Here is a 13,180-nt window from a genome sequence, read left to right as displayed (position 1 = left end):
ATTTCTTTGTGTCATCTTTGATTTCTTTCATAAATGTTTACTGTAGTTTTCAGAGTACAGGTCTTTTACCTCTTTGGTTAGGTTTATTCCTAGGTATCTTATGGTTTTTGGTGCAATTGTAAATGGGATTGACTCCTTAATTTCTCTTTCTGCTGCTTCATTATTGGTGTATAGAAATGCAGCAGACTTCTGTGTGCTGATTTTATATCCTGAGACTTTACAGAATTCCTGTACCAGTTCTAGCAATTTTTTTGGTGGAGTATTTCATTTCTACATAGAGTATCATGTCATCTGTCAATAGTGAAAGTTTGACTTCTTCCTTGACAATTTGGATGACTTTTGTCTTTTTGTTGTCTGATTGCTGTAGCTAGGACTTCTAGTACTATGTTAAATCACAGTGGTGATAGTGGACATTCCTTTCTTCCTGACCATAGAAGAAAAGCTCTCAATTTTTCCCCATTGAGGATGATATTAGCTGTGGGTTTTTCATATATGGCCTTCATTATGTTAAGGTATGTTTCCTCTGTCCCTACTTTTTTGAGGGCTTTTATCATGAATGATTGTTGTACTTTGTCAAATACTTTTTCTGCATCCTTTGACAGTATTGTATGGTTCTTATTCTTTCTTTTATTAATGTGGTCAATTAATCACATTGATTGATTTGCAAATACTGAACCACCCTTGCAGCCACCAGGAATAAATCCCACTTGACTGTGGTGAGTGATTCTTCTAAAGTACTGTTGGATTCAATTTTTAGTATTTTATTGAGAATTTTGCGTCCATGTTCATCAGGAATTATGGCCTGTAGTTCTCTTTTATAGTGGAGTCTTTATCTGGTTTTACTATCAGGGTATTGCTGGCCTCATAGAATGAGTTTGGAAGTTTTCTTTCTGTTTCTATTTTCTGCAACAGTTTGAGAAGAATAGGTATTACCTCTTCTTTAAATGTTTGGTAGAATTCCCCTGGGAAGCCATCTGGCCCTGGACTTTTGTTTGTTGGGAAATTTTTAATTACTGCTTCAGTTTCCTTGCTGGTTATGGGTCTGTTCAAGTTTTCTATTTCTTCCTGCTTCAGGTTTGGTAGTTCGTATGTTTCTGGGAATTTATCCATTTCTTCCAGGTTGTCCAGTTTGTTGGCCTATAGTTTTTCACAATATTCTCTTATACTTTTTTTGTATTTCTTTGGTGTTGGTTGTTATTTCCCCCCTCTCGTTTGTGATTTTATTTAATTGGATCCTTTCTCTTTTATTTTTGGTAAGTCTGGCAGGGGGTTTATCAATTTTAGTAATTATTTCAGAGAACTACATCCTGGTTTCATTGATCTGTTCTGTTGTTTTTTTAGTTTCTATATCATTTATTTCTGCTCTAATCTTTTTATTTCCCTTCGCCTGCTGGATTTAGGCTTTATTTGCTGTTCCTTTTCTAGCTCCTTTAGGTCTAAGATTAGGTTGTGTATTTGAGATTTTTCTTGCTTCTTGAGGAAGGCCTGTATCACTCTATACTTACCTTTGCTACATCCCAAAGGTTTTGGACTGTCGTGGTTTTATTTTCTTTTGCTTCCATGTATTTTTTAAAATTTCTTCTTTAATTTCCTGGTTAACCCATTCATTCTTTAGTAAGATGTTCTTTAACCTCCGTGTATTTGTGGTCTTCCCAATTTTTTCTTGTGGTTGACTTCAAGTTTCATAGTATTGTGGTCTGAAAATATGCATGGTATGATCTCAATCTTTTTGTATTTGTTTAGGGCTGATTTGTGACCCAGTATGTGATCTATTCTGGAGAATGTTCCATGTGCACTCAAGAAGAATGTGTATTCTGCTGCTTTAGGATGAAATGTTCTGAATATATCTGTTAAATCCATCTGGTTCAGTGTGTCATTCAAAGCCATTGTTTCTTTGTTGATCTGCTTAGATGATTCGTCCATTGATTTAACAGGGGTGTTAAAGTCCTCTACTATTATTGTATTGTTATCAATGAGTTTCTTTATGTCTGTTGTTAATTGATATATATATATATTTGGGGTTCCCAAGTTGGGGGCATATTTACAATTGTTAGATCTTCTTGATGGATAGAACCTTTAATTATGATATAGTGCCCTTATTCATCTCTTGTTACAGTCTTTGTTTTAAACTCTAGTTTGTCTGATATAAGTATGGCTACTCTGGCTTTCTTTTGATGCTCATAAGCATGATAGATGGTTCTCCAACCCCTCGGTTTGAATCTGCAGGTGTCTTTATGTCTAAAATGAGTCTCTTATAGACAGTATATAGATGAATCTTGTTTTCTTATCCATTCTGATACCCTGCTTCTCTTTATTGGAGCATTTAGTCCATTTACGTTCAGAGTGATTATTGGGAGATATGCAGTTAATGCCCTTGTGTTACCTGTAAAGTCATTGTTTTTTGGAGATTTTCTCTTTTCCTTTCTAGTCTTTGTTGTTTTCGGTCTTTCTTTTCCACTGTTGCTTTTGGTCTTTCTTCCCCGCTCAAAAGAGTCCACTTTTATATTTCTTCCAGGGCTGGTTTATTGTTCACGAACTCCTTTAGTTTTTGTTTGTCTGGGAAACTCTTTATCTCTCCTTCTGTCCTGAATGACAGCCTTGCTGGATAAAGTGTTCTTGGCTGCATATTTTTCCCATTCAGGATGTTGAATGTATCATGCCACTCTCTTCTGGCCTGCCTAGTTTCTGTGGATAGATCTGCTGCTAACCGTATTTGTCTTCCCTTGCTGCTTTTAGGATTTTTTCCTTATCTCCGTATTTTGAAAATTTTACTGTGATATATCTTAGAGTTGGCCTGCTTTTGTTGATTTTGATGGGAGTTATCTGTGCCTCCTGGATTGAGTGTTTCTTTGCACAGATTAGGGAAGTTTTCAGCTATAATTTGCTCAAATAAACCTTGTGTCCCTTTTCCCACTCTTCTTCTGGGACTTCTATGATACGAATGATATTGCCCTTTATGGAGTTGCTGAGTTCCCTAATTCTACACTCGTGATCCAGTATTTTTCTTTCCCTCTTCTTTTCAGCTTCATTATTTTCCATAATTTTGTCTTTTATGTCACCTCTTCTCTCCTCTGCTTCTTCCATCCTTGTGGTCATTACATCCAGTCAGTTTCGCATCTCAGTTACAGCATTTTTTATTTTAGCCTGACTAGTTTTTAGGTCTTTTATCTCTGTGGTAAGGGACTCCCTGATACCTTCTATGCTTTTCTCAAGCCCAGCTAGTGTCCTTATGATTGTTGTTTCAATTCTGGAGCAGGCATATTGTTTATATCTGTTTTGATTAGGTCCCTGGCGTGTCCTTTTCTTGTTCTTCCTTTTGGGATGATTTCCTCTGTGTTGGCATTTTGGCTAGGTCTGTATCCTCTTTGTGTTAGGAAAGCCTGTTACGTTTCCTGCTCCTGAGAGTAATGGCTTATTAAGAAGAGGTCATATACTGTCCAGGGCCTGGTGCTTCGGGATGTGTGTCTGGTCTGTGCTACGTGTACCCTGCTGCTGTGTTTTGGGGGCTCTTTCCCTCAGGTCAGCCCTCTGCTGAGTTTTTCCTTGCTTGCACTAAGGAGTGTTTGAACCTTGTCCAGTGTGTGATGAGTTTTAACTAGATATGCTTTCATCTGCTTGTTAAAAAAGGCCGGATCCTATTTCCACTAGAGCTGTAACTTTGTAGCACTCTATCATCAGTAGACTTGGTGCTTCCGGGGGATTTGTGCTTGTTTTCTGGGGGAGAGGCCTGCTGCCCTGGCTCTTAGGCATATTTGCCCTAGCATAGAAGCACCTGCAGAGTGCAGGGGGTGGGGTTTGGGGTAAGTGGCTCCAGCCTCCCCTGGACGGGTGTGGGGAGGGGGCACTCACTCTGCTGCTCACTGAAATCCAGTGGTACTGTTGGGTGGAGGAAGAAAATGGCATCCACCCTCTCCCTGGGCCCCCACCCAAAAGGAAGAACAAGAAAAGGACACGCCAGGGACCTAATCAAATTAGGTCCCTGAATTTGTGCCCCCACTGTCCAGGAAACCCTCACAGAAGAGTGAAGAATCTTCCCTTGTGTGCCAGGTATCCCTCGGATCTCTGCCTTCACCGTGTCTGCGACTGAGCTGTCTGCCCACCTGGTGGCACAGTGCTTCTATATTTTATCTCTGGCACCTGGCAGAGATTCAAAACTCCAAATTTTAGGGACTCGGCGCTGCCTGGACCCACGATGATCCTCTGGAGGAGGGTCTTGGGGCGCTGGGGCTGGTAGGAGTTTGCCCCAGAGGGCAGTTGCAGGAATGCACAGGTGCTTGGAGTTCAGAGTAAAGCACAGCAAAAAGCTGGTGTCCAGGTTGGCTGCCCTCAGCAGGTGCCTCTGCCCCTGTGCTGATGAACAGGACAGTGCCGTGGTGCCCACCAGCTCTTTTGTCCCCGTGAGGCAGTACCACTTCTCCCAAATGCGCTCCAGGAGGGGAGCTGTCTCTCCAGTGTGATGCAGGGGATCCTCAGACCACGCTGTCCACTCCCAGGCCTCTGCCCTCCTCCTCCACAGGAGCACCACTGTGCCCACTGGGCTCCACACTGGCTGCAGTGCGGACTTCTAAAACTTCAGTCTTTGAGCTCTGTTGATTGTAAAAACTCACAATAAGCAGGCTCTCTCATTTTCCCAGTCAGTGGCTTTGGGGAAGTGTTCTTGTTCAATCCCCTGTGCGCTGTTTGCTCTCTCTGTGATCAGGGCTCCCTCCCCTCTGCGGCACCCGGGATTCTCTTCTCCCCCAAATCACATCTCTGCACCTCCTACCTTCCACAGTGTGGCCTCTTTTCTCCCTCTACTTCGGCAGTTTGTTCTCTCAGCCCTCAGATCGATTTCCTGGGTGTTCATAATGAGTTGATATTTATCTAGCTGTGTTTGAGGGACAAGGCAAGCATAGGGTCCCCTTACTCCTCTGCCATCCTAACTCCTCCCCATTTCATTTTTATTTAATTCATCATCTGGTTGAGGCACATTACTGCTGCTGTCTCCATTTTACCATGAAGAAATCCCCTTAGGGGCCCCGGTTTGTGTCCCGACAGCCTGGCTGAGGAGGAAGGATCTCAGATGCTTGGTTTGCTATCAGAGCCTGAACCAGAGTTTGGATCTTGGTTGTATTGGAGTGTGTGGGATAGTGTGAAAGGGTGCACAGAATACACGTGCCCCCATACACATACCTTACTACATGTAAAGCCTGTGTTCCTCCCATAGCTTCATTATCCTATTCCTACTAACACCTGTATAACATTCATCACTGTTCAGAACCGACATCTTTACCCCAGAAGGATGAAGTGACCATTTATTTCCTGATCCAGGACCTCATCAGCAGTGAGTTCACCACAGGACGTCCTGAACGAGTGTCTGCAAGGAGTGTTCTGAAAACATAATTATATTAAGTCCTCTAGAAAAGAATAAAAAGAATGCAAAATCTTTGTAGATGAAAACTGATGAGTGATGTAGTGTCTCCACGTGCTCAGACCTGAAGGCAGGACCTAACTCCGACACATTCTTTGTCTCAGGTACTAGAGGGAGGCTCCTGTGTTGGTTGAGGAAGATTTATTCATCTGGCGTCTCCAAGACTAGTCAGAAACCCATATAAGATACAACTCCATCATGTGGCTGTATTACTAGCTAAAACTAAAATAAACCAACAGCAACACATTAACAAAAAAACCCTCGGATACTCTGTTCTTTTCTCAACCTCATCCTCAAATTTCTGTTTACACATCTTCTGAGTTTTTCTGAGAAATGTACCATGGGCAGACTAAATGGACCATTTGCCTTAAGACTTGGCATCTTCTTGCAACATGATTTTTTTTTGCAACATTTTCCTTATTTTGTTTCTCATATTTCTCCCTTTTGTAGATTGACTGTTACAGACTCGGATGGAGCCTCTAACTCCACAACTGCAGCCCTAATAGTCAACAGTGCTGTGGACCATCCTCCAGTTGCCAATGCAGGACCAAATCAGACCATAACTTTGCCCCAAAACTCCATCACTTTGAATGGAAACCAGAGCAGTGATGATCACCAGATTGTCCTCTATGAGTGGTCCCTGGGTCCAGGGAGTGAGAGCAAAGAGGTGGCCATGCAGGCAAGTTCTCTATCCTGCCTTCAAACTTTTACTTGTCTGTCCATCCAACCACCCACCCACCTACCCATCTAACCAACCATCCATCCATCTATCTACCCACCCACCCATCCATCCATCTACCCATCCACCGACCCACCTACCCATCTATCCAACCAACCACCCACACACCTACCCATCTATCCAACCACCCACCTACCCATCTATCTAACCATCCATCCATTCATTCATCCACCCACCCACCCGTGCATCCATCTACCCATCCATCCACCCACCCATCCATTCATCTATTCACCTACCCACCTGTCCATCCATCTACCTGTCCACCCATCCACTCACGCATCCATCCATCTACCCATCCATCCATCCACCCACCCATCCATTCATCTATCCACCCACCCATCCATCCATCTACCCATCTACCCATCCATCCATCCATCTGTATGTCTGTCCATTTAAAACTTCACACATCTATCTACCTTCCTACCTACCTAAATTATTGTTATGTGGTATAAATCCAGAAAATGTTTTATAAGATTGTCTGATGTATTACAACTATTAGAAGAGCACCTAAATTCATAGATTTTCCAAACTTACATCCTTTCCCCTCACCCGTTCTCTGTAAGCACAGAATAGAAACTAAGTGGGTCCTGTGTTGATAGCTTGACCTTGAGGCTAGTTTGGGGAAAGTATGACCCAACATTTGCTACAGAAATATTATTTTAATATTGGGAGAAACTTTAGAAATAATCCAACATGAACTTTGTTATCAGGAAATTTTTCCTTATTTTGTTTCTCATATTTTTAGAAACTTCATTGTCATCTTTTCTGGATCTAGTGGTCTCTTTTTAAGAGCTTTTTGTATCTAAATTTTAATTTGCTCAAATCTTAAATATATTTGTCTAAAGACATACTACCGTAGACACTTTTGCTGTGAGTGGTATGTATGCACATGAGTGTGTATAAGCTATTTGCTTCTTCCTCTTTTGGTGCTGGCCAGAACTATTTGTTTTTATTGCTAACCAGCTTGCTGTTTTTAAGTTATTATTTGACAGTTTTCATTTTATTCTTTTTTTGTTATTTTATGTATGTATGTATGTAAGCACGCCCTACGCCCAATGTGGGGCTTGAACTCACGACCCCAAGAGCAAGAGTTGCATACTCTATTTACTGAGCCAGTCAGACACCCCTTTCGTTTTTATTTTAATTCCAGTTAACATACCGTGTTGTTAGTTTCAGGTTATTATTTGAAAGTTTAATGGAAAAAAGGTAGGACCTTGTATTGCCACCTTGTACTTCTCCTTCAAATTCCATCTCATCTGTCCAACATAAATTTCTTGTTAGTATTTTAGATGAAGTCAGATATCCCATGAAAGCTTACCTACTTTACTTTCTGATGTTTCTGGACAGTATTTTGCAATTGTGATGAATTTAAAATGACTGGTTGGGTTTATGGGACTTGAGAGGGCCATGCCGTAGTGTCCATCTCTGTCTAAGGGTTGTAGCACGTGCTGTTTGCTGCTGTTGTGCTAAGACTTCCGATTCAGAGGGCTTTGCCTGCAAAACAGAAAGATGGGACATTATTGTATTTCCTTGGTTAAAAAAATATTCCAGGGGTGCTTGACTGGCTCAGTCAGAAGAGCGTGCGACTCTTAATCTCAGGGTTGTGAGTTAGAGCCCCTTGTTGGATGTGGAGATTACTTACCAATAAAATTTTTTTAAAAAATCCAAATTTTCTTTCCTTTAGTTATTGAGAATTATGTGCCCAAAGCTCACACCCCAGAATTCATCCATATCTGCCCAACGTATGTCCAAGGGAATCAGCTAGTGCTGGGCGTGGGGCCAGCTTCTCCACACCTGCCCTTCTGCAGAGGACACTCTGAGATTATCCCCAGTAACAAGGTTATTGTCTTGTGATTGATAGATGAAGATGTTAAAAGGGGTGATCTTTTTATTAACTGGGCAATCACAAAAATGGCTCTGTCAACTGGAGTCTTAGATTATTAGTCTAAGTATCGTGTAGGGCATCCTGCCGAGGCTTTGCTTTAGATGGGGGAAGGCCATCTGAAGGCTCCAGGCTGTTACCTGGAGCATATAGTGGCTTTGAGGATGCTTGGTGACATGTGTGAGTCTGCCCACTTCCCATTTGCCACAACATTCCCTGTACCGTGTGCATAAGCATTTATGTAACCATATTAATTTTGAAGTAAGCACTAGGAAATTATACTTTTGTACAGCTTTTCAGAGCAAAATGCTTTGCTTTATTTAGTCAAAGTAGGGGAAAACACCTTTTCTAAGTTCTTAAAAGTATGTATTTCAAATTTCACAAGTTCCCCTCGTGATAACACAATTGATTTTCTATCAGTTTTCTTTTTCAATTTTCCATTAAAACCTTTAATAGACACATGCAGATACATTTATCTTTAGACAATCTTGGGATCTATAAAAGTAAATAAATTATAATAGGGTTTAGGATTAAAAATCCTTTCCATGATGCCATGAATTTCAAACATAAGCAATAATTGGAAATGTTACCAACAGCAACACAATAGCAACAAAGTGAAAGTTGTTAACCTGGAGACAAGTACAGCTATTGTATACTCAATTGAAAAAATGTCTTATTGAAAAATTTTGTTGGGGTGCCTGGGTGGCTCAGTCGTTAAGCGTCTGCCTTTGGCTCAGGTCATGATCGGGGGGTTCTGGGATCGAGCACCACATCGGGCTCCCTGCTCTGCGGGAAGCCTGCTTCTTCCTCTCCTACTCCCCGGGACTGCTTGTATTCCCTCTCTCTCTGTGTCTCTATCAAATAAATAAATAAAATCTTAAAAAAAAAAAAAAAGAAAAATTTTGTTGTCTTAGAGTTTTAAAAAATTATTTTTACTTGTAAGAGTAATGCATGAATTGCTTCTTGTAGTTAAAAATAAGGTAACTTCTGATAAAGTACAAATACACCTTGATTGTACCCCAGTCCCCTTATGGTGATAATTTTATCAGCTTAATGTCTGTCCTTACAGAATCTTTTCTGTGTGTTCTGTGTATATGCATATGTACACATAGAAATATCTGTCACACTCTATACATTGTTCTGCAACTTTCTCTTTTTGCTTGATGGTATGTCTTTGACATCTTTCATTTCATTATTTATAAGCTACAGACATTTTTTTTTTCCTTTAAGTAGGCTCCACGCCTAGCATGGAGTCCAACTCCATTTCAATATGTATAAATCTACCTTATTCTTTTAAACTTTAAATTTAAACTAACATTGTAGTGTATCATGGTGGGTCTGGCCACACCCCATTGATGAAAGTTTATTTAAAGATTGATTGATTGATTTTACAGAGAGAGTGCAAGCGGTGGGGAGAGAAAGAATCTCAAGCAGACTCCCCAGTGAGTGTGGAGCCCAGCACAGGGCTCGATCTCATGACCTTGAGATCCTGACCCGAGCTGAAATCAAGAGTTGACTGCTTAACTAACTGAAGCACCCAGGTGCCGCATTGTTGATGAACATTTAGACTGTTTCCATTGTTTGCTACTATAAACAATGCTTCTGTCAGCATCCAGGTGTGAGGCTCCTTGTGTGCATGGGCATTTCCCTAGTGTAGGTAGTAAGAAGTAGAATCACTGGTTGGAGTATGCTCATTTAACATGTCAGTGGATGTTGCCAGATGGGCCTCCAAAAAGCCAAATTAATTTGTACTTCTTCAACAGCGTGTGAGGATACACACTGAACTTCAGATTGCATTTCCTTGGGGCACACACATTTCTTTCTCACGCAGGATCTCCATATTTAGCCAAAAGCATTCATTTTTCATTACGTCATGCTACTTCTTAAAATTATTATTTTTTTTCTTTCTCATCTCTACTTGCTTTTACTTAGGGTGTTGAGACACCATACCTTCATTTGTCGGCCATGCAGGAAGGAGACTATATGTTCCAGCTGATGGTGACAGATTCTTCAAAGCAGCGATCCACGGCTGTGGTCACTGTGACTGTCCAGCCCGGTAGGTGAGACGAAAGGGGGCTTTGGCCCCAGAGATTAAGGCAGAAATGACACCTGGGCTTCTGTGCTTCAGACAAGCGAAATTTGGAGGCAAATTCTCCAAATGTCTTAACTATCTAGAAATTGGGGCTGGAGGAGCTGAATCTTAAATACAAAGCCAGGTTTCTACTGTAGTTCGGAATCTTGTGTTGACTGTGTCTTTAAACCATGGCACAGAGGCCCAGATGGACATCCTCAGGGCCCCTCGAGGGCTCCACTTGCCAGGTAGACACCCCTCCACATGTCCCATTCTGCTGCAGAGCTCCAGGGCCTTCTTGAAGAGTCTGGTCATGATGTGTGGCCTGGTAGCTCAATGGCTCGTAGTCAGATGGAGACTTGACTCCAGGTCAGCTCTCAATCCATTAATGGTTTCATGAAAAGCCAGGACTCTGCCTTCCTGCAGATTTAAATAACCTTAAGGGTGGTTAGTTTTTGCATGGCAGTGCTCTTTGCTTTAGAACTTTTCTAGAAGATGCTGCTAATCCCAGTAACCATCCAGTGTACTGGCAACTGAAAATACACTCAGCTTATAGGCAACGCATTTATTTGTTTTATTTATTCACTTAGTATGTAGTAAGTGCTAGTGGTTAGACCCCAGGGATGTGGAATTAAACAAGAAAGACTTGGTCTCTGTCCTCCCAGGGCTCATGGGGAAGTCCACTGAAAAACCACAGGATCGGTGCATTTCTAGGGGATGGACACAGCGCTGCTGGAGCCCATGAAAGGACCCACCTATGTGGGCTTGAGGCATCTGCAGAGAGTCTTACCTGAGCTCAGGTCTGCAGTTGGCCAGGTGAATCTGGGGAGAGAAGGGCAAGAGGAAGAGTTTTTTAGGTGAAGGAAACAGTGTATGAAAGCCATGGGATGAAAGGGAGTTTGGTAGTTGAAGGAATTAAAAAGAATGTAGTGGGACAAGAGAAAGCAGCGAGGACATGGGAGTGTGAGGTACAGGGATTAGAATGCCAAGAGATGCTCTGGAGAGAGGTGGGGCTCCCATCCAGGGCTTTGTAATGGGTGGTCACGCGTTTGATCCTAAGGACAAGAGAAACCACGGCCTCACTGAACTTTACTGAGTAGCACAGTGAGGGTTGGACATGGTACTGGGTCATAGCTGCCTCAGTTTTTGACTCCATGACTTTTATTTTAACAGAAAATTTGTCTATTTCAATATGAATATCAGCAATACTTTATATCTTTTGCTTTTTTTAATCTTTTTTTTTTTCCTAAGATTTTATTTTTAAGTCCTCTCCACACCCAGCGCGGGGCTTGGACTTAAAACCCTGAGATCAAGAGTCGTGTGTTCTACTAGCTGAGCTGGCCGGGCGCCCCTTATACCTTTTACTGTTGTTCAACACTTAACTGAAATGTTTCGAGCATTTATTCTTTACCAGGCACTGTGTTAGGCCCTGGGGCTACAAAGACAAAAGGAAGTAAGTCCTGCCTGACAAAGCAGCTGTCAACTCACTTCCTTCCAGTTCCTGCCTGCCTGCCCCCACTCTCCCCAGTCCTTCTTCTGTTCATCTGCCCATCCTGTTCCTTTTCCTTCTCTCTTGACTCCATGACTTTCCAGGTCTTTTATTTTATTTGTTTGTTTATTTGAGAGACAGATTACACACGCACACACATGCACGAGGTCGGGGGGATCCTCAAACAGATTCCCCGCTCAGTGTGGAGCCTGACGGTGGTGGGGGGCTTGATCTCACAACCCTGAGATCATGACCTGAGCCGAAACCAAGAGTCAAACGCTTAACGGACTGAGCCACCCAGGGCGCCCCTCGAGGTTTTTTAAGGAAACCAAACATATATGTATTAGGGAACAATATTTCCTTCTGTCTGTACCCCCCAGCCTCACCCTCAAAACTGCAGTGTTTCTCCCCAGGATTCCCCCGGGTGTCCCGTACACTCTAGTCCCCGCCTGATCCAAATAGGAGTAATTTGCCAAAATCAAGAAAGCAGGGGATCGAAGACTTAATCCCAAGAGATCATAGTGTTTCCCACCATTTCTGTAATTCTAGAAAACAACAGGCCTCCGGTGGCTGTGGCCGGCCCGGACAAGGAGCTGGTCTTCCCGGTGGAGAGCACCACCCTGGATGGCAGCAGGAGCACTGACGACCAGGGCATCGTCCTCTACCACTGGGAGCACGTCCGGTAGGCCCTCTTACCCCTGAGCCGTGGGGGTCACGTCCCTGGCCCAGGGCTAACATCGCCCCCTCTCTGGAGGGCCCAAATTAGTTAACTCGAGCATGTTGGGGAGTGAGGAGCACTGTTGTTGAAGAGCAGATCAAGTGTGGACAGGGCCATCTGGGGTGGGAGAGCTTCACAACCGACGAGGTGCTGGGAGACCTGTGGGAGGCCCTCAGAGGCCTCCTGGCTACCAAACCATCTGCTCTGCCTCTCAGAGCCTAGTGACATCACAAGCCTAGGTTTGCCCAGACGGTAAGGGGGGCAGCTGGGTTTTTCCGACGACAGGGCCCACAGTCTTAATAACCGCACTGTAATTGCCCTTCGGAGATCTGTGATCTGGCTCATCCCTTCCTCTTCCATACTCTCTGTCAAGATAGATGAGGATTTAACCTAATTTCATTCAAAGAGGGAATGGGAGTAGTTTCTAAGACTCCGTTTTGTAAGGACAGATCATTTCACTGACAGCTCAATTTAAAAAAAAACCAAACAGGTCTGGGGGCACCTGGGTGGCTCAGTCGGTTAAGCACCCGACTCTTGGTTTCAGCTCAGGTCATGATCTCAGGGTCGTGAGATTGAGCCCCGTGTTGGGCTCCGCGCTCAGCGCAGAGTCTGCTTGAGATTCTGTCTCTCCCTCTGCCCCTTCCCCTGCGTGCGCACTCTCTCTAAAATAAATAAATAAAATCTTAAAAAATAACCCCCAAAAAACAAAAACCTTCTTCCTAGGAATCCCGCAGGCTCATTCTAAAATAGGCATTTGCTTATGACCCGTACCCTGAACTAGAGAATTTAAGTGGATTTAAAAAGTTATCTTGGAATTCTCTAGATGCTGTGTTTTAGCTGTAGAAACGGGCTTTTATAAGGACACAAACAT

The 13,180-nt window shown here is 42.9% G+C and overlaps 1 protein-coding gene across 3 annotated transcripts; it reads left to right on the top strand.

Annotated features, from left to right (window-relative positions):
* The first annotated feature begins 4,358 nt into the window (after positions 1 to 4,358).
* LOC145718996 (dyslexia-associated protein KIAA0319-like) lies at positions 4,359 to 13,017 on the top strand. Of its 3 annotated transcripts, XR_014142130.1 has the most exons (4): positions 4,359 to 6,089; positions 9,964 to 10,087; positions 11,354 to 11,555; positions 12,141 to 13,017. XR_014142130.1 is itself a non-coding variant. In XM_081810511.1 (3 exons), the coding sequence occupies exons 1-3, from the start codon at positions 5,751 to 5,753 to the stop codon at positions 11,407 to 11,409; spliced, it is 519 nt and encodes a 172-aa protein (XP_081666637.1). In that variant the 5' UTR covers positions 4,359 to 5,750; the 3' UTR covers positions 11,410 to 12,134. The 3 variants fall into 3 exon arrangements, 2 of the variants coding, with proteins under 2 accessions (XP_081666637.1, XP_081666636.1); XM_081810511.1 differs by lacking the exon at positions 12,141 to 13,017 and having other exon boundaries at positions 11,354 to 12,134; XM_081810510.1 differs by lacking the exon at positions 11,354 to 11,555 and having other exon boundaries at positions 4,375 to 6,089; positions 12,141 to 13,008.
* Positions 13,018 to 13,180: the final 163 nt, after the last annotated feature.

The sequence above is a fragment of the Leptonychotes weddellii genome, unplaced genomic scaffold (assembly GCF_054177405.1).
Source record: "Leptonychotes weddellii isolate Sample4059 unplaced genomic scaffold, ASM5417740v2 HiC_scaffold_2742, whole genome shotgun sequence".
NCBI lineage: Eukaryota > Metazoa > Chordata > Mammalia > Carnivora > Phocidae > Leptonychotes > Leptonychotes weddellii.
Note: the sequence above shows the minus strand (reverse complement) of the source record. Positions and strands in the feature narration are given on the sequence as shown.